The sequence below is a fragment of the Vipera berus genome, assembly GCF_964194415.1.
Source record: "Vipera berus genome assembly, chromosome: 8".
Taxonomy (NCBI): domain Eukaryota; kingdom Metazoa; phylum Chordata; class Lepidosauria; order Squamata; family Viperidae; genus Vipera; species Vipera berus.
In genome coordinates this window covers 2,046,303-2,065,665 of record NC_138211.1, presented here as the reverse complement: position 1 = coordinate 2,065,665, position 19,363 = coordinate 2,046,303, and the positions used below count along the sequence as shown (strand labels likewise).

General features: G+C 45.4%; 2 protein-coding genes and 1 long non-coding RNA gene across 3 annotated transcripts; 2 read left to right on the top strand and 1 right to left on the bottom strand.

Moving 5' to 3' along the window:
- Positions 1 to 24: 24 nt before the first annotated feature.
- SDHD (succinate dehydrogenase complex subunit D) lies at positions 25 to 7,137 on the top strand. The gene is made up of 4 exons (XM_081333985.1): positions 25 to 110; positions 1,960 to 2,085; positions 3,466 to 3,610; positions 5,864 to 7,137. Exons 1-4 carry the CDS (start codon positions 32 to 34, stop codon positions 6,027 to 6,029), a joined length of 516 nt encoding a protein of 171 aa, XP_081190111.1. The 5' UTR covers positions 25 to 31; the 3' UTR covers positions 6,030 to 7,137.
- A 429-nt stretch (positions 7,138 to 7,566) lies between these two features.
- Positions 7,567 to 12,854, bottom strand: IL18 (interleukin 18). The gene is made up of 5 exons (XM_081333433.1): positions 12,791 to 12,854; positions 12,401 to 12,476; positions 10,915 to 11,064; positions 10,198 to 10,340; positions 7,567 to 8,371 (listed from the first exon to the last, which is right to left on the bottom strand). The coding sequence occupies exons 2-5, from the start codon at positions 12,465 to 12,467 to the stop codon at positions 8,135 to 8,137; spliced, it is 597 nt and encodes a 198-aa protein (XP_081189559.1). The 5' UTR covers positions 12,468 to 12,476; positions 12,791 to 12,854; the 3' UTR covers positions 7,567 to 8,134.
- Positions 12,855 to 12,911: 57 nt separating this feature from the next.
- On the top strand, positions 12,912 to 18,848 carry LOC308671561. Its single transcript, XR_014027233.1, has 6 exons — positions 12,912 to 12,954; positions 16,026 to 16,164; positions 16,742 to 16,807; positions 16,973 to 17,078; positions 17,164 to 17,215; positions 17,950 to 18,848. It is a non-coding gene; the product is annotated as an uncharacterized lncRNA (long non-coding RNA).
- Positions 18,849 to 19,363: the final 515 nt, after the last annotated feature.

Sequence of the window (19,363 nt, the reverse complement as noted above, 5' to 3'; positions counted from 1 at the left end):
GCCTCTTGCGCCGCGCTTCCGCTTCCGGCCGATGCCCTTGCGCTGCGCCTCGGGCAAGATGGCGTCGCTGTGGCTGTGGCGGGCCGGGCTGGGCCGGCGGCCGGCGGCCGGTGAGTGGGAGTCCGCGCGGGCCCCGGGGCCTCCCTTCCCAACTGCCGGCTCCCGAGGGCCACCCGGGTCGCGGCCGCCTTTCCCCTCCGCTCCTCGGCCGCTCTGCCGGCTGCGAAAGCGCCGCGGCGCCTCTGGGCCGGCAGCGATGAGAGGCCGGGGACTCCTCCGGCGGGGGCCGAAAGAGACGCGTCCAGCACGTGTGAATTGTGGCGGGCCGGGTGCTGTGAGAGGCTCCCGCAGCAGGCGCTGCGCTAGCGGGTCGCATTTTAAATTTAGCCCCCCGAAGGATCCTGGTCTCTGCCGGACCCCCCGAGGGAAGCTGGGTCGGCGCTGCTTTAGCCCCCGAGATCCCCGGGACGCCGCTGGGCGGCAGGTGCTCGCCTGGCCCAAAGGGGAGGGTAGAACAGAACAGGAATAGAAAGAGAAACAGGCATATAGAAGAAGTACTGTCCTGGCCAAGCGTGATCGGACACACAAGGAATTTGTCTCCGGTGCAGAAGCTCCGAGTGTACACACAAACAAGAAAGTGATAGATCACAAATCATAGTTGCAATTATTAATCATAATATACAGATAACAAGTGATAAATCATAAGATGCCAATAGGAGAAGACAGCAGGAAAGATTGCCAGGAATCGGCCTGAAGTTCCTTTTTCTTTTGCCTGAAAATTCATCCCTCCTTTGGCCCTGCCCAGAAGTGCATCAGGCAGCAGTTTTGCCTAACTGGAGAGGAGGTGGGGTGGGTTATTTTTTGGAAGTTTTTATTCTGTGTGCATTTAACATGAATCTCTGTCAGACTTAATGTTACTTTTCCAGCTCGTTTGCACCAGGTTTGCTCTCTGCAAGGAAGAGTACAGGACGGAGTAGGTGTACCGCAAGGAATCATATGATTCTGCTACAAAGTGATCACGTGTGGTGTACTACACATTATGTGGTAGTGTAGCATAGCGTGTGGACCCAGCCCATTTGTTTAGGATTTGGTGTGTTGTGCAAACCTAATTCAGTGAGCTGTGTTTAATCAGGGCTAAACATGTAGAAACATTGTTCAACACAGCAAAGGCCGCATTGGCAAACTAAGTCTTATTTTTTAATTTTTTTTTTAAATTCCATTTATATCCCGCCCTTCTCCGAAGACTCAGGGCGGCTTACAAGCTTAGCAGTAGCCTTCATTCTATGTATATGCCTGCTTATTAGGGCTTTCACACACACCCCAAGCGGCATTATTACAAAGTCAGCTTAATTGCCCCCAACAATCTGGGTCCTCATTTTACCTACCTCGGAAGGATGGAAGGCTGAGTCAACCTTGAGCCTGGTGGGACACGAACCTGCACTAATTGCAGGCAGCTGGTGTTACTTAAGGAGGCATTAGCCCACTGCTCCACCAAGGCTCTTAGGTGCACTTTCCCATCACTTAACAATGTGTCAAGACTGCTCTGGGGTTGGAATGCTTCCAGAATCAGTAAAACAACTGGAATTTGAAGAACATCCAGTTTTATCATCTATCTTCCTCCCATTAATTTATGGGTGGTTCACCTGTTTCTTGTTTAAATGATGATAGACAGGTTGAAGTCTACTTTTCTACAGTGCCTTCAATGCTGCTTGATGCTTCTGAAATCCATGTTTCTGTTTAAAAACCTGTTCCAGTAGATAGGTGAGCCGCTGTTTCTTCGCTGCCTTAAAGCTTGTTTTTGGTTCCTGCATTCTACAGCTCTGACAAAAGGCTTTTAAAAATATTTTCAGCATTGTGTTAGTGTGTTTTCATACCAGTAGTGTGTAATCAGCATTACTGGGATCTAGGGATCAAAAGTGTTCTTATTTACAAAATGAAATCCATCTATTCTGCCCACAGCTCTTCTGAACAGGTATCTCTTGGCTAGACCAGCCGCTTCCTCGGCTAGACCAATTGAGGATTATCTTCCTCCTCCTCCTCCTCCTCATCAGATATGCAAATTTCACACATCTGCCAGGAGTTTGGGTAGGTCTCCCTTTAGTTCCTTTTTTGTGTATCTGCTTGTTAGTCTCATGATTCAGTCAAGAAAGCAAAGGCCGCTTTGGCAAACAAAGTCTAATGTTCCCACCCCTGTCTCAGAGGGTGGGAAAAGAAACAGGAACTTTGTAAACATTTTCACTGTTCTTTTCTGAGCAATATCCCTGAAGGTTATGGATTCCATTGATTCAATGAAAAATCACAAATTCCTGTTCTTTGTTGTGAAAAGAAATCCATGTTCATGTCTATTCGTGTCTATTCAGTTGAAAAATTGAATTCAGTTTGTTTTGCTGCTTGGGACAAGGTTATAACATGTTGTAAGTATACAACTCTGTCTCTTCTAATGTAATTGTTCAATAATTGGACAAACAACAATGTAGTTTGTTCAGTTCTTGATTACTATGGGTAGCTCACAACAATCAAAGTATAATAAAACCAATGAAGCATTAAACAAACAAAGATAAAAGTAGACAATGCAATGAAGTTTCACTCTCACTTGCCAAAGCCTGGGTTTAAGAGCCCGGCCTTTGCATTTCTTCGAACCAAGAGGAGAGCGGGAGCCATCTAGATCTTGGGGGAAGCTTATTTAAATCAGGGGCCTTTTGTCTAGCAATGAAAGCATGGCGCATTGGCTCACAGCATCAATTCTTGGAAATCTCAGATATTATTTGTTTACTGAAAGAAGCAAGTTTCTATTCCTCATGACTGTGGGAATAGGTTGGGGCAGATTCAGGCTGGGTAGGCAAAAGCTTCGATATTCAGAAGGCCAAGTTTCTTTTGAAGGCTGACTGAGTTCCAGTTAGGGTCTTTTACCAAAGCATTCTAGAGCAGGGGTCCCCAACCTCTGGTCTGTGGACCGGGACCGGGCTGCAGCATGCCAGCAACCGATCCGCACAGGCAAGCAAAGCCCCAGCACACAAAACCACGCACCCTCCGGTCCGTGGAAAAACCTCTCTCCATGGAACCGGTCCCTTTGTCCCCAAAGGTTTGGGGACCTCTGCTCTAGAGGGTCTTCCCTCTTTTGCTTGTACGTTTATGCTTCTGCCAGCTCTACAGGTAGCCCTCAAGTTACAACAGATTGGTTAGCTTCCTACTGAACCGAAAAGGGGGACTTATAGCCCAGATTCAAAGTTCTGATGGTCTGGCATGTTTCATTTTCATATCCCTTTGGAAAAGGGGGGGAAACTCTTAATTTGCTCTACAATGTTATCATCAAATTGATTTGCTGCCCAATATCACGGTTCAAGGCGACTCTAAGGGCTTACAGCAAGACAAAACACATACCTTCCATTTCCACACTTGGAGCGTTGCTTTTTGCTCTCAAGCACATCATTTCTCGGGGCATTAAAGTGCTGCATCTGTCTGCAGCTGGTTCAAAGGCCGCCTCTCTCCATTGGACCAGCGAGCGAGCAGTCAGCATCCTCTTGCTTGGACTCCTGCCAGCAGCCTATATGTATCCTGGAGCAGCTGTGGATTACTCCCTGGCAGCAACTCTCACACTCCACGGGCACTGGTGAGTCCGGAGGGAAGCAGGCCCACCAGACAGTTGGTACGGAGGGGAGTTCTGAGGGAAGAGCTGTCCTATAAAAAGGGTTGAGCTTTTGGCTGGCTGGGGAATTCTGGGAATTGAAGTCCACACACATCTTAAAAGTTGCCAGTTTTTTTTTGGGGGGGGGGGAAAGGTAAAGGAGTCCTTGCAGATTTTACTCCTCCAGTCGTTGCCAGCTATAGGGGGTGGTACTTATCTCCGTTTCAGTTGTCTGAAGGTGTTTCTGTAGTCAGGTGGCCCACACGACGTCATACAGCACTGTTGCTTCCCCCCCTCCAAAGTGGTACCTATTTATCTACTCTCATTTGCACGCTTTCAAACTGGAGCTGGAGCAGGGATGGGAGCTCACCCCACTGCGTGGTGCTCAGGTCTCGAACCTGGACTGGCGGCTTCCCAGCCAACAAAGCCCAGCATCTTAACCGTGGAACCCTCGTGCCACCCAAATTTGGGGAAAAAAACTGATCTAAAAAGTGGTTTTCTCTGCGGTTGTAATTATTTTCCCTTCTGCCCTACGAAACATTTCTCTTGGGTAACCTCTTGTGGCAGTCAGCAAGTGCTGTGCCCGAGGAATTTGGGGGTATAAGAATCCCAAGGGTGTCGTCCTCTGAGTAAGGGTCTGCATGTAGGGGGAGAAAAACCTAGGGCAGCCCCTTTGGGGTCCCTTCAGGCTGCTTTCTTCCCTTTGACAGCAGTGGGCAAGAATTTAGGCCTTGGAAATGGGAGCTGTTAAGAGAAAAACCTTGCGGATTAGCCTTCCCCAGGAGGGCTATTGAAACAACACTCTTTCCTGGACGAAGCGATCGCTCTGGGTTCCTGGAAAGGGTGATGTCCTCTTTTGTGGCGGCTAAGAAAGTTTTGCTCTTCTTGGGAAGTGAGAAAATGACTCAGTTGGCCTGTTGACATGTTTTGACGTCTGGCTTGCCAAAAGAGGGTTAAGGCCTTCCAGAACAAGTGCTTTTATGTTTCTGCTTCCCCCTTGTGGGTTTCCCTCCCTTGTTTGTGGAAAGCTCTTCTTTTACAAAAGTTCCCGCCCTTGAGCAGAAAAATCTTTTTTCCTTCCCAGAAAAATAGTGTTTTCCTGTTTGGCTCCACTCAGTCATTTCAATTTCCTTGCTTGTGACTGGCATTGGAAGAGGGGCCTTTGGTGGAGAGGCTGCCTACTCCAAGCATTTTTAACATTCATTTGGAATCTGGCTGCCTGTGACGGAAAGAGGCTGTTTCGTGGCCTGTCCTTTGGGAGAACTAAGGAAACGTGTTCCTTTTTCTGCCTTTTATCATATCCCCCCCCCTCAATCATCTTCTCAAGGTTAAATGTGACCAGTTGCTTCAATATCCCTTCATAGGACTTTCTAGTCCCTGGTATTCATCCTTGTGACATTTCTGGACATTCCTTCTACCTCTGCCTGAATTCTTACAGTGTGGCACTATAGTGAACAAAAGAGGACACAATCCCTAGGATGCGATTTAAGGACGATCACCTCCTGCGGTTTAGAAACAACGCATGCACTGACGCAACCCCACATGCCATTCTTGTAGCTGCATCACGCTGTTCCCTGGATTTCTGGGCCAGTTGCATAATTTCCTTTTATTTCGGTTGACTGGCATTACATTTCATCATTGTTTATATTCATACTGTCTGTTGTTACAGCAGGGAAAAACCCAGCTCTTGCTTCAACGAAGGGTTTTTTCCCCTGTCATTAGGTTAATATTTGATACATTTTTGTTATTTTCAGTTATTTAAGTTTGTTGGCTGCCCAACAGTTTTGACCCCCTCCTGCAAAACTAATGTTTGTTTGTTAAGCCGGCTGGATGACTTTGGGCTACTTCCCCCTCCTCCCGCCTCAGCCTAACCCATCTCACAGGGTTGTTGTTGGTACTTAGAGTGTCTCTCCTCCCCCGTCACCATTCGGGCTGAGTTGGGTGGAAATAAGGGTGCGGCAACCTCTGGACCCAGGTTAAAGCTCCTGAGAGTGGGTGTGTCGTTCTCCATGAACTTGATATGAACTTTGCTGAAGGAGTAAGCAAATATCAGATGAAACAACATTTGGGGAAGTGGAAATACTTTCTTCCACATTGTGGTTTCTCACTGCCCACTGAGTAATCTGCAGAGTGACTGTGAATTAGGCCAATTCTAACTCAGCCAAGTTTGAAAACCTTTGGAAGGATTTGAATGTGTCTTCAGCCAGCTTCCTGTTTCTTTCTCTCCCTTCCCTGCAGGGGCCTTGGGCAACTTGTAACTGACTACGTCCACGGGAAGACCTCCATTAAACTGGCCAATGCTGGCCTCTACCTACTGTCGGCAGCCACCTTTGCAGGCCTCTGCTACTTCAACTACCACGACGTGGGCATCTGCAGGGCGGTGGCGATGCTCTGGAGCCTCTGATCCCTGCCCAGGGAGTCCAGCAGCCCTCACTGCTGCCTCTGCTTCTTTACGTCCTTACCCAGCCCTTGAGGGTGGGCAAGAGGAAGGACGAAGGGCGTGCTTTGCATGTAGCAGAACGGCTGCCGGGAAACACCCACCTCCATGTCCACAGCTGTTGCCATTCAGAAGATCTGGGATCTCTCGCTAAGGCGAGAACTAGACCCGAACGAAGCTAGGGAAAAGCACCCAGGCAAAGCTTTGGCTTATGCGGGGAGCCTCTGCAGATGGGAGGCCCTTGGCCTTTCAACCTGCAGGCTCAGCTCAGCATCATTCACGTTGATAATCCTGTCTCGAGCTTCTGGCTGCCTTGTTGCAAATGAATGAAGTATGTACGTGGCATCTTCCACAGTGCAAAAGGGAAGTCTAAGCTATGCACAATAAAGGATTCGTAGAACCTGCAGCTGTGCGAGTCTGAAATCCAGGGTCGGGCCGTTCCATTGTCTCTGGAGAGGACAGGTTTCGTTGGGCAGATTTATCATTTTGATGATTGAGTAAAGTTGAGAAAAGAAGTACATGCTTCATTTAAATGTATCGTCTTACGTTGTTTAAAAAAAACACATCCCATCTCCCAAGCTAACAATATAAACATACTATGCAAAATATGCCTTGGTACATGTTTAAAACTGATGAAAAAAGTAAATCAGTGCAGAACCTATGTGGGAGGTTTGAAAAACCACCTTGTGTGGACATGTCCTGGCATGGCACTTTCAGACGTTTCAAACGAGCGAAAGTTCCTCTTAAAAAGTACAGATTGTTGTTTAACTGGAAAGTTACAGCTCATTCTGCCCCCTTATCAGTGTGGAGCTAAAACCTCTCAAAGAGAAATCATGCATGCATTTGGGTCACAGAATCGCCTCTCGCTCAAAGCTCCTGCACATCCTTCATGAGGTTGAACTTAGCTCAGGCTGGGAACCCGATGACTGATACAGAACTTAAAAACAATACCTTTTCCATCGTAAGATCTGGAAACTTGCTTTAGAAATAAAGAGATTTCCAGAATCTGCCAAAATGGCTGTCCTGTTCTGAGGTTCACCCTTATCTTTGGTCTTGGCGTTCTTTGATTTCTTCCAAAAAACTGGTGTTTTGGCTTCTTGATGCCGAGATTGCAATTGAATTGTCTTTTTGCTCCAGCCCCCCAAAACAAAAATCGCGACCTTTGTTTAGAAAGAGAGATTGTGATGTTGACCTTGACCATTAGATTTTCGCCTTTCGAAGAAAGCCTATCTTTCTCTTAGTCAGTTTTGGGAGAAGTACTGCGTGCACCCTCTTTTCTCCTGGTACCCTTCTTTTGTGTGGACCGATTTTCCGACTGCAGTGTTGGAGTTTCCCTGCATTTTTTATTATTTAATGGGCTAATAGAACATATCATTTGAAGAAAGCAAAATAATACAGTTATTAGTAAACTTACGCACAGCTAGAATTGATTATCAAGATGATTATGTCCATGGCAGTTTTTTTTTAAGAAAATGGGAAACCTAAACTTTCCAAATCATAATCTGTGTTCATTTGCCAGTTGACAAACACAGGTAACCCTTGACTTTGATCACACTCGGGAACAAAATTTCTGTTTCTAAGCAAAGCGGTTGTTAAATTGTGTTGCACCTAATTTTACGACCTAAAAAAATACTTCCAACAAATAATAACAAAAGAACTTTTGGATTAATTTTAGTTTTTATTAAATATAATATCTCAATTTTTAAAATATGCCTTAGACTAAGCCTAGATAAGGTTTAAAATGTTGACATTCTATTAGTTTTATCTAGCGTTTTCTGTTTGGCTATTGTCTAGTTTTTATATTTATTGGTAATTGGTTGAGATTAGAATTTCTTGCAAAGCTGTGGATATTTGTGTGGCTTTTCTTAGTGCAATTATTTACCCCACCAAAATTTAGATACTCTTAATTAGACACTTCCAATGATCAGTTTTCAAATATCAAGTGAGGAGAGTGAGTCAGAAATTTTATATTACAATTTCCAGCAATTCTAGTAAAATTACATCAACCATTTAAAATCTGCACTTTTTCTACCACTTGCAATCTCATTTATTTTTTTACTTGGCTTTCCTTGTCAGAGAACTGGAGCGTGGAATAGCTTTGTGGATTCATCCACTTCATCCGCCAGTTCTACTTTCTTGACCACCAGTACGGTCGTAGGGCTATCTTCAGCATCCTGAAAGGCCAGGAAATAGCCACGTTCCAGAGTGGATTCAAACTTGTAAAATTGCCTGCTACCAGCCGAAAAACGTGTTTTGATGAAGATGATGTTGCTGGTGTCTCCTTCGATGTGGTGGGGAATTGTCCCTTTCTGAAATGGAGACCAAGCCCATCTTGAATCCAAATGTGGCAGGGAGGGGGGCCCAACGAGAAAGAGCACTAGCCAGAATTTCTTATCCCGCCCCCCGCCCAGGAAAGACCTCAGAGGGAGCCCAGGATTGGGCTAAAGAGCTTGTTTGATGGGAGAGAGGCTGCTTTATATTCAAATCAATTCTGCACTTCTGTTAATTTAGTTTTGTCCCAAAGGTGCTTTTTCAAAAGGCGAGTGGACTTTGGCTTTTCCTTGGAAGAGGTTTCGCTTCTCATCTAAGAAGCTCCTTCAGTTTCAGTTCAGAAGAAGCTGCTTGGATGAGAAGTGCAAGGAAAAACAAAGTCCAGTTGCCTTTTGAAAAAGCAGCTTTGGGGCAACCGTTGACCTGGAGGACTGAGAGTCTCCATAGATGTTTAATTTATGTTTTATCTTAAACTCCATCCGTGCAAGCAATTTGGACCTTTTACATTCATAGTAAAGATGGTAGAGGACAGGAAGGCCTGGAGGAACGTTGTCCATGGGGTCGCGATGGGTCGGACACAACTTCGCAACTAACAACGACAACATTCATAGTGAGTGGGTGAAGAATTCACCGCTTCTGGAGGCAGGTTGCTCCAATCAGCCAATATCCAATAATACCGTATATGGCTATTATTACTGTGAACTTTATTGACTCCATATGCACAACCACCACTAAATCGGGATCTCACCTCCAGTCTGAGAACTTTATTTGCAGAGATAGTTTGGTTAGGTTAATCCAGAATTCACAGGGTTCATGATCTGAACTCTTTAACACTAGTGAATCTGAGCTATACTTTGGAATTACCACTGACTCAATCTTAACAACATGATAAGAACATCCTTGGATAAGGTTCAGTCTGATTCGTTTTAAACTCAGGTTTTCAAGATACAGCCAAGCTATCTTAGAGCTTTTAAAGAACTGATTGTCTAAGAAACAGAATGCAGCCTCTTTCTGCCAAACCAAAGCTACGGTAGCACTGAATTTTATGGGGGGGGGGCTTATAGCCCAGGTGCATTCTCCATTGAGGTTATCAGTGATGCAATTCAAGAAGTACAGAACTTATAAAATGGTGTTGGTTGTGGGGGGGGCACAATGTTTGAGAAATAATTCCATGCAAAGGGGATCGTAAATATAACCCCTGCCTGCAGCACTTAAAACAGCTGTCTTTCCCCCCCCAACATCACATAGTAGTTAGTGCAGCCTTATAAGCCCAGAAAAGAGGCAGCTGTTTTAAACAGTAACAGGGTGTCATGAAACTTTCTGAATAATTTCTGGAATGCTATACAGGCAGTCCTCGACTTACAACAGTTCATTAGTGACTGTTTCAAATTACAAGAGCACTGAAAAAAGTGACATAACCATTTTTCACATTTATGACTGCAGCATCCCCGCGGTCACGTGATCAAAATTCAGACACTTGGCAATTGACTCATCTTTATGACGGTGACAGTGTCCCGGGAGTCATGTGATCTCCTTTTGGGACCATCAGACAAGCAAAGTCCATGGGGGAAGCCAGATTCACTTAACAGCCAGGTTATTAACTTCAGAACTGCAGCAATTCACTTAACAGCTGTGGCAAGAAAGGTTGTAAAATGGGGTAAAACTCAACTGTTTTGCTAAGCAACAGAAATTTTGGGCTCAATTGTGGTCGTAAGTCGAGAACGATCTGTATAGCCCTAGAGTTTTTATTTTTAAAACAATTTTATAGCAATGACTGTAGGCAGCGTCAGGAGGTAAAGCCAACATTAATTACAACAACTATCCAGATAAAGAATGTTTAAGGTCACAATTGACAATAGCATACCTTAAAATTCACCTTCATTTTGTTTTCTTTTTTTTCCACACACATGTAGTAAGTCTGATCGTTAAATTCCACAGTGAAGGCCACTGCCAGCCCCTTTGGCTTGGTGTCTTGGTAATTGTGGATGTCAAATTTGATTCCTGATACTGCAATAAAAGGACAAGAGGTTGGTTTTCTTCTGGTGAGGGTCTAGCAGCAGATTAGAGAACCTTAAAATTTGTTATCTCTCCTATGAGAGTCTGTAGGAAGGTTTCTTAGTACAAAAATACTCAATGCATGCATCAGGCAATCTTAAAAGCTTGGTCCAGTTTTTGGGTTGTTTTTTTTAATCATTTGGCTAGGAGGAGAGCTTGTTAAGTCTTGCCGTAAGTGATCTGGAAATGACTGGAAAAAGGCAAGCCATAAAATTCAACAGATGTTGTGGCTCATTTAAATATTTTTTCCAGCCTTAAAAACTGCCTTGAAACAAATGAAACAAAGAAGTTTCACCCAGGAGCCCTGCCTATTCCAATAATAAATTTTTATGGTGCATAAAAAACAATTTCGTAATTTATTATCTTTCTGTATCGCTTTTACAAAGCTATTTTCAGTCCTGATTGCAGTGACTAATCTGCAAGTTGCTTTTCCTCTTCCCAAGTTCTTTTCCTGGGGCATGAAATCAGAGAAAATACGAAAATAGAGTCTGTTCAGACATTCAGAGATGCAAAACCACTACTGTACCTTTCCGAATTTCCTGGTCTGTTCTGCGTTCAAATACTGCAGGGAAATCTTCATCTGCCGGCTGTGCTATGAGGACATGGTTGTTAGGAATTCGGAAGACTTGGGCAGATTCACATTTTCCTGACCGTCTCCAGCTGTCTGTTTCTAACACTTAGAAGAAGATGATGAATTTGAGGTCAGAGCAGGAATATATTGTGTCCTCTGGAATGTATTTACACTCTTATGTATATATACATATCATGTATTTATATAACATAATTCCTTTTTTGACTTTGAAACGAACCATATTTTAAATAAGCAGAGAAGAAGAAAGAAACTAAATATCCTTGCTGTCTTTGCCCATAACTAATGCTTTCTTTCATTTTGGCGAGTCTGTAATTTTTTATAGTGAAGCAAATAAAAATGGAGAAATGTCTTTGCAGCTCATGAAATTAAGTTAAAGATTCCCCCATTCGGTAAAATCATAGCAAGTGTGTAAAGTAAAAATATTGGTTTAATGTACAGATTGGGCATAGAGTCACTCAGCTTGCCCTTGGCCTCTTTCTAACAATCCTCTTGAGTTTAAAGCAGCCGTTTACATCTATGCTTTGGGGTCATGCTAAATCTAGAATGAATTTTAATTCAGTCCTGACACTTCATTGATTTGCTTTCGTTTGTTCTCGCTGTATCAATGATCCACGCTAATGGACAATCCATAGTAATAAATAATCCATACTATAATCGCATTGCACCCTGATTGTTCAGGTACATTAGTGAAATGATTGGCTCAGCCAATCTCAATGTATACATGGTTGTACTTTGACAATAAAGGTTCATTCAATTTCCGCCCCCTGCATGAATATCGCAGATAAAAGTTGATGCAGGGGGGGAAATGGCGCTGCGTATTCTATTGTTTCATGATGGAGTTGATGCCTATGATACAAAGGTCTGCAAACGTGGTCACTTTAAAACTTGTGGACCTCAACTGGCTGGGGAATTCTGGGAACTGAAGTCCAGAAGTCTTAAAGTGGCCACGTTTGCAGACCCCGGCTATTATGCTACCTTATGAAATAGCGATTAGAAAGAAGAGTAGCACTTTTGGAAAAAAACCAAGAAGCAAAGCCAGCATTTCAGGAGCAGAGTGGTTGCTTACCTTGTTCTTGGTTTCAAGCACCAGGCAGGAGGAAGACAAAAGGGTGGGGGGGGGAGAAGAAAAGGAGACATTAAATCATGATCTGAATTCAGGCAGAGGATCATTTTGCCTTCTCTGCCCAGAATGAAAGAGGACTCCCGTCCTTAGGGCCGGCGGCTGCGGCTCTAGTCTAGAGGAATTCCCCCTGGGAGGGAGAGAGTTTTTCGTTCCAGAACCTGGAGCATTTTGCGGCCGCAGAAGGTAGTGAGTGCCCAGAGAGCTTCCTCATTCCAGGGCAGGGGCAAGCCTTCCTCCTGGCAGGCTCCGAAGGGCTCTCGTGCAGGTCTCCTCCAGCGGAAATCCCCCGGGAATTACCTTCGAAATAGAGATTGCCTTTTCCATCCAAATTCACCGGCAGCATCTGGATCATATTGCTGCACATCCTCGCTCTCTGGGGAAGAAGGGAGAGAGGCACGGGTTATTTCGCGCACGGCGAGGAGGAGGAGGAGGAGGAGGAGGAGAGGGCAGGAGCCCAGAGCTGTTCTGCTCGGCACATCTGGAGCAGCCGCTGGAGCAGCTCAAGCCCCCCCCCCCTCCCCCGGCCAGGCCCGGAGAAGGTGAAGAAGAACCGGCTCGCCCGGCTGCCTCCTTCCGGGGCAGGGCTCGGGCCACTCGCCCGGAGTCGTCCCGCCGCTGGTGGGTGGGCGCCGCGGACCCCCGCCTCCCTCCCCTCCCCTCCGCCCGCCCAGCAGCCCACCTGCCCACCTGCCCGAGCTGGGAGGGAGCGCGGCCGGAGCGAGGCGCGGGCGAAGCCGGAGTGCGGGCGGCCAGGAGCGCGGAGGGCGGGGAAGCGCGGGCGCCCCGCCCCAGGGCTCGCCGGCGGCTGACGGCGCGCTCCGGCCCCTGCCCAGGCGGGAGCCCCGCTCCGGGTGCGTGTCGGGGCGGGAGGGCGGCGGGCAGGTGCGAGGCGCGGCTTCCCCGAGAGGAGGCTTCGCTCCCTGCGGGGGGCGGCAGGGGAGAGACAGGGACGGACCGGGGCGCCGCCACTCGCCCCTTCCCGGCGGGGGAGCTGGCCTGGCTGGCACTCGGCCCGGGGCTGAAGCGCCCGGAGCTCGGGCAGAGGAGGCGCTTCCTCCGGGCCGGGCGAGCGCCCCTGGGCCGCCGGAGCGGGGCAAGCGAGGGCTCGAGGCGGCGGGGGCGGCACCAGCCCTCCGGGAGGGCGGGAGGCTTCGCTGGGCTCCTTCCTTGGCGGGGAGGCGGCGGAGAAGGGAAGCGGGTCGGGCCGGGGCTCGCCTCGGGAGGCCGGGAGGCCGGGAGTCCAACCTTGGCATCTTGAAGCCTCGCGGGCTTCGACTCCCAGAATCTCCCAGCCGGCAAAGTCGGGAGTTGAAGTCCACCCATCTTAAGGCTGCCGAGATGCGCAGCTTTGCTCTCTGCAGAGTCCAGGGAAGGAGCCGGCAGGGAGGGAGGGAAGTCGGGGACGGGTGCTTCCTGCTGCTGCCTTCGGTCTGGGAATGGGGGGGATTGGTTGGGGCGGGGGACAAGTTGAAAGGCAGCCTTGCGGGGTGGGGGGCTCTTCATCTCCACCTGGATTGACGAGAGAAGACTGAAGTGGGGGGGGACGGTTTCCCCTCCTGGGGGAACACCTGCCTTCCAAAGCTGAGTGCTGTATTTTTAGAAGACAATCCCCCCCCCTACGTTAGGGTCAGTGTGGGGACTGTGTGCGATGGCCTCTTTATTTGTGGAACCGCTGGTTTGCCTTCCTTGCAATGTTTGGTTTTCTATTTGTCTGAAGTCTTGGGTGTCCTTCAGAAAACAGCTTTGTCCATCTTAGTGCAGAGATGGATCGGGCCAGCGCTTGCTTAAAGTCTCCCGTGTGCTACATTTTTTGAAATCTGATGGCAGAAAGTGTGCAAGTAGAGAAAGAGTCTCATAAAAAGCTCGAAGCGGCACAGATTCCCTTCCTGAGGGACTTCCCTCAAGGGAGAAAGCTTTGTTGTGCCCTCCAAAGCTTCTGTCCTTTCCATTCCTGCAAACACCATCTTCTCCAGAAGTTATCTCCAGGAGCGCAAGGACACCAGCCGCTTGAATCCCTGGTTCTGGATTTATAGCCTATTGTCTATTTTATAGCCTACTAAAACTCTTTTTTCTGAGTCTGGTTGAGTAATGTCAGCAGAATCATACTTGCTTCTTTTTCTTTAAAGAATTGTGACATTTGAACCTATTTTGACTTCTGTATTTTGCTATTTCCCATTCTTCTGACACACTTCTTTCCGGGAAGGTTGTTTTGCCTCTTTTCCTGAATGCTGTGTGATCTGTGTGACCCTCTGCCACCAGTGGCCTTGTGACATAATTTGGAAATCTCCCCTAGATCTTTCCAGAAGCACCAAAACGCCAGTTGAGCCCCCACCTCTTCCCCCTTCCTTGTGGCAGGGAGGTTAATAAACCATTATCGGTCCCAGGAGCTGGTAGCAGGTGCTCACAGCTTGCTCCCTTGGTGAAATGGGACTAGGAGCCCTTGGCAGTGGCTAAGAAGAGGTCTCCTTTTGGGTGGAGATTAGGGAGGGGGGAAGAGTGGGTGGCAGGGCTGAAACACCTTGGTGCAATGGAGTGATTGCCTGTCTGGATGGATCTCCCTTCAGAGATCATTAGATCTCTCATTAGAATTTCAGGCCTGATTTGTAGCATTTTAATTAAAGGCAATAATAGCATTTTAGCACGGCATCCATGCCTCCTTTGGAACTTTAGAAAACTCAACTTTGGGCTGAAATTTTTCTGTTCAGCCAAAGCCATTTTTCTTTGGTGTCCAAAAAACAAAACAAAACCTCCAGCCTTTTCAACAATCAGGATGGAATTCTGATGTCCTTAATTAAGACTGGAAGTATTAAAGGAACAAACCCAGCTAGCGAAAGGAAGAGATGCAACATATTTTAAGGGTGTCTGTCCCTTCTCACATCTAACAAAGCACATCAGTGTCTTCTATTGTTTGGTGTGTTGCTTTCTGACACATTACACAAAGACACAATCTAAAATTCCCAACCCTGGGTATAAGAGCTGTGGCACCAAGCTCTTAATCAGGATAAAACCTGACTAAGAAGGGTGGTGGACTTCAACTCCCAGAATTCTTCAGCCAGCTATACTATGCTATGCTGTGGAATTCTGGGAGCTGAAGTCCACCACCCCATCTTAAAGTGCCCACGGTTGAGAAGCACAATTTGAGTGGCTGGATTTAATCATTTAATGGGATGGGAGTCGCATTTTGAGAATTAAAACCCACCAATCTAAAAGACCGCAGCGTTGGGAAACCCTGCTTTAGAAAGACGCCCTGCCGCACCAGGTGTGCGCGCCACGTGAACGTTTCCCGCCCAAACCTCCTCCTCCTCCTCCGCCGCCGCCCCTCCTCCCAGCGCGAGACGCCGCTCAACCGTCGCTCCTGTGGGGCGGGGCGGCGCACGCGCACTGCTGCCGCTCATGGGCTTCAGGGCGTCGGCGGCCTCGGCGTGTCCCTTGTGAGGCGCGTTCACACGAAACGCGGCCGGGAGCGGAGGGAGGGCGTCTTCCCAGTCGATCCTTCGCCCGAAACGTGTCCTGTCGGTTTCACACGGCCGAATTCGCCTTGCAGGGGATTCCCGCGAGTCTAAAGACAACGTGGGGCGAAAGAAAGACCCTTCCGGGACCCCCCCCCCTCAGCCCAGCGTGACTTGGGCTGGGCTCAGCGGGGGCTGCTTGGATCCCCGGGGGGCGATTTGAGAGACGGACCGGACCGGGAAACCCCCCAGATGTGGGTGGGACTGGGACTCCCATCATCCCCAGCCGGAGAGATTGAATCGGTGTGGGGGCGGTGAAACAAAAGAGCCCCCTCCCCCCCTCCCCGGTTCCTCAGGGCTGCTTTGAGGGTTTTATTTTATTATGATGCTGTATTGTAGTGGCTTATTTGAATTTCTTTTATCTATTTCTTTTCGTTGTTTTTTTAATTTAAAGAGTGTTTTGACTCCCATAGGACTCTGGGCAGCCAACAGCTAGGAATCAAAGTCTTATTTTAAAAAGGCATAAAAGAGGACTCATTCACAGGCTTCAAAGGGCTTCCTAAAAAAAGAGTCTGGTGAACTATATTAAAGGACAGATCTGCCCCTGCTTGGGTATGTGTGTTGCTCTGTGTTTATTTACTTACTAAATTAAATGTATATGCCACGCATCTCTCTATCCAGAGATTCACCCCCTGCCGTCCACTGGGCTGCCAGTTTTGCACAATTTTTGCCATGCTGCTGCTGCAAACCACCATTCCTGGCTCTATGTCTGGTCTGGATGGAAGCGCGCCCCCCCCCTGTATTTCTTAAAGATGGGTGGGTGGGTGGGAGATGTTGCCCAGCTTCCCTCTGCTAGAGGATGGTGCATTTTTGCAGCCTGCAATGGTGGTGTGAGAAACAATTGCCTCTGGTGGAATTTGACAACTATCACAGTACCATTAATGTTGCATTATCAAAGAGTACAGATTCCTGGTCAGAAAACTAGGTTGTATAAAGTGGCAGCAAAATCAAATTTTAGCAGGCTGTCCTTGGGTGCAAGTTATTTTGTCCTCTTTTTCTGAGGCTGTGTCTCTGATTGGATCAGGAAAGCCTGGTTATCTTAGGATGTGCTTAACACTCGTTTTATGTTCTGTTATCCGGTGTTCCAGAGATTTCTTTTTTCACAAATAATGACCTTGTACTTGTACAGGTAACAATGGCGACTACCCTTGTAAAGTCAGATGAAAACAAAAATAAACGTAAAAAAGAAGCAAAGGTGAGTTTCTACTAGGTAGCATCGTCATTGTTTAAACTACAGTAATTGCCTTTTCACTTGTGTTTATGTACAAAAACAAAGGTATGACTTGGCTTGGGAAATCCATGGACTACTTGGATGTTATTTTTTTTTCAACCCTTCACTTTTTTTTCTCCCTTTTTATAGAATGAAACTTCAGGAAATGCACATTTGGATTTTTTGGAAAAAAATCTGGCTTCTGAAAGCTCCCAGAAATTTCATAAAATTGATACTTTGGAAACCATTTTAAAGGGTATTATTTTGAAAAAAAATATTAGCCATTCTTCTTGCCTACATTTACACCCAAATTTTAATGAAATAAATATTTATATTAACAGATACAGGCAAAGAAATCAATGCCCTATTATCAAAGTACGCACAAATTTTGAGGCAAGTTAATTATTTTACTTTTGACATTTAAAAATTTCTTTTTTGAACATATATTCAACTGTTGATGTATCTGATGTTTCTAAAGTTGTGTTTTATTTTTTTTTATTTACTAAAAAGGAAAAATAAATCAACTGTTTGCAAATTGTAACAAAATGCTTTCAGCTAGAAAAACAGATTTAAAATTTATTGCAAGATCTAATGTTATTCAGTGTTTGTCTTATGAACCAACCTGTACTCTTAACTATTCATTGCAGTGGTAAAATTTGGTTAAATTGTTTTGCCGTTTTGCCTCTCAGCAGTGTGTGCGTGGAGGAACAGTGTCTTGTAATAATGCTCATATCTTTCATGTCTGCCCTGGCAATTTGGAAGACCTTGGAGCTGTTTTAGGAGATGTAGGGAGCTCCAGCTACGAACAGGAAAAGGCTCCATTGGTTAAGTGGACTGTCATAAAACGGAATTTTACCCAAAGTGTTCAAAACAATACACCAAACTCCCTACATACCGCTACAACAAATGAGCACTTCATATAAGCAAAACACCACTGTATATATCATGAATTCAGTATCTTCTACTAAAATTTTATAATTATAAGGAAATACTCTCCTGTAATATGTATTTAATAGCTTACCCTCATTGTTTAAAAATGCTTGGCAACAATTGAGAACATTGATACAAATTTTAGTTTTCTATGTAGCAGTTTTAAATATAAGTGTCTTTTCTTTTTATGAATGAAGAGAGAGAGCAGCAATGGATGCTTCATATGTAGAGGAGCTTGAAGGGATCCTGAAAGAAGCTTGTTCTATAGAACATCACTTGAAGTTGAAAAGAGAGAATCTAAGACACAGTTTTGCAGCAATTGCAGGCCCTCTACAAAATGAAGAGGGTTTATCTGGCAAATGATTTAAGGCATGCGCTTGTTCTATTGTCTAGGTGGGAAAGACTTTTAACTTACATGATACTTGTACTTTTGTAGATTCGGAAAGTAGCTCACAATTTCAAAACTAACTTAAAAGGAGCATCAGTAGTTATAATTCAATTATAATTAAGATGCTGGTTTAGAACAGTTATGTAGAACTGTTTTTCTTTGGCAAGGACTGTCAACCTTTTGAGCGACAGAATGGAGAAAAATCTGGTGTAATTCTTTTAAAGCATGTCATTGCCATTGAGGGAGATAATACCACGAACTTGACTTATTTTGACAGATATCCAAACTACATTGCACTCATTTGAATATCATTTGCATAGGAAAAAAGTTATGTGGCTGAGTCATAATGAAATCTTGGCATACAAATCTTTAATTTTGGCTGGGTTGTATGTGTTATACTTTGGTAATCTTATGTATAAGACTAAAAATGTGTTTTCACTAAATAGTTTTAAAAAGTGATGTTTTTCTTTCCTTATATTTTCTTTTTCCCTTATCAAAAAAAATATATTTTATAATGTTGGTGACTTTAGCAAATGAAAATAAAATAGAAAGGAAGAAAATAATCGCAATAATGTTCTTATTTTACTTGTGCATAATAGATCTTGTCCCAAAATAAAATCATGATTTGATGTTAATCTTCAGGAATGGGAGAATTACTTTATACATATGTATAAGTATTATGATTAAACTGTTCGTTCTGTTTTCCACCTCCAATACAGTGCCCTTGTTTTTCATTGCTTTTGAACATCTAGCTGCTACTTTTCTTTCCATAATCTGCTTTCATGTGTTAGTGGGTTAGGATTGACCATTATTTAAGCTTAAACCTGCAATATCTGATCAGAAGAATTTAGGATGCTTGAAACATCAGGTGAGAAGCCCCCTCGGCTTCTTTTGAGCAATAATCCAAGTCTCACCTCGTGCACCCAGAGGTGGATCAAAACAAACAAAGTTTTACCTTCCAATATAAACACGTCTTCCAAAGCATTGCTTAATATTTGCCTGGTCCTCATCCAAACACTGTTCATACTTCTGCTTGTAGGAAAATGGTTAAGTTTGAAGGAGGTAGGGTACTTTTAGGATTGTACCAGAATAATTGAAACATTATTTCTTTGGACCTGCAGCAAGATAGGAACAATACAAAATCATGGAGATATTGTTTGTGTGCGCACAGGATGTAAATCTTTCACCCTAGAGCCTGTGCACAAAGAAGACTGGCTGAAACA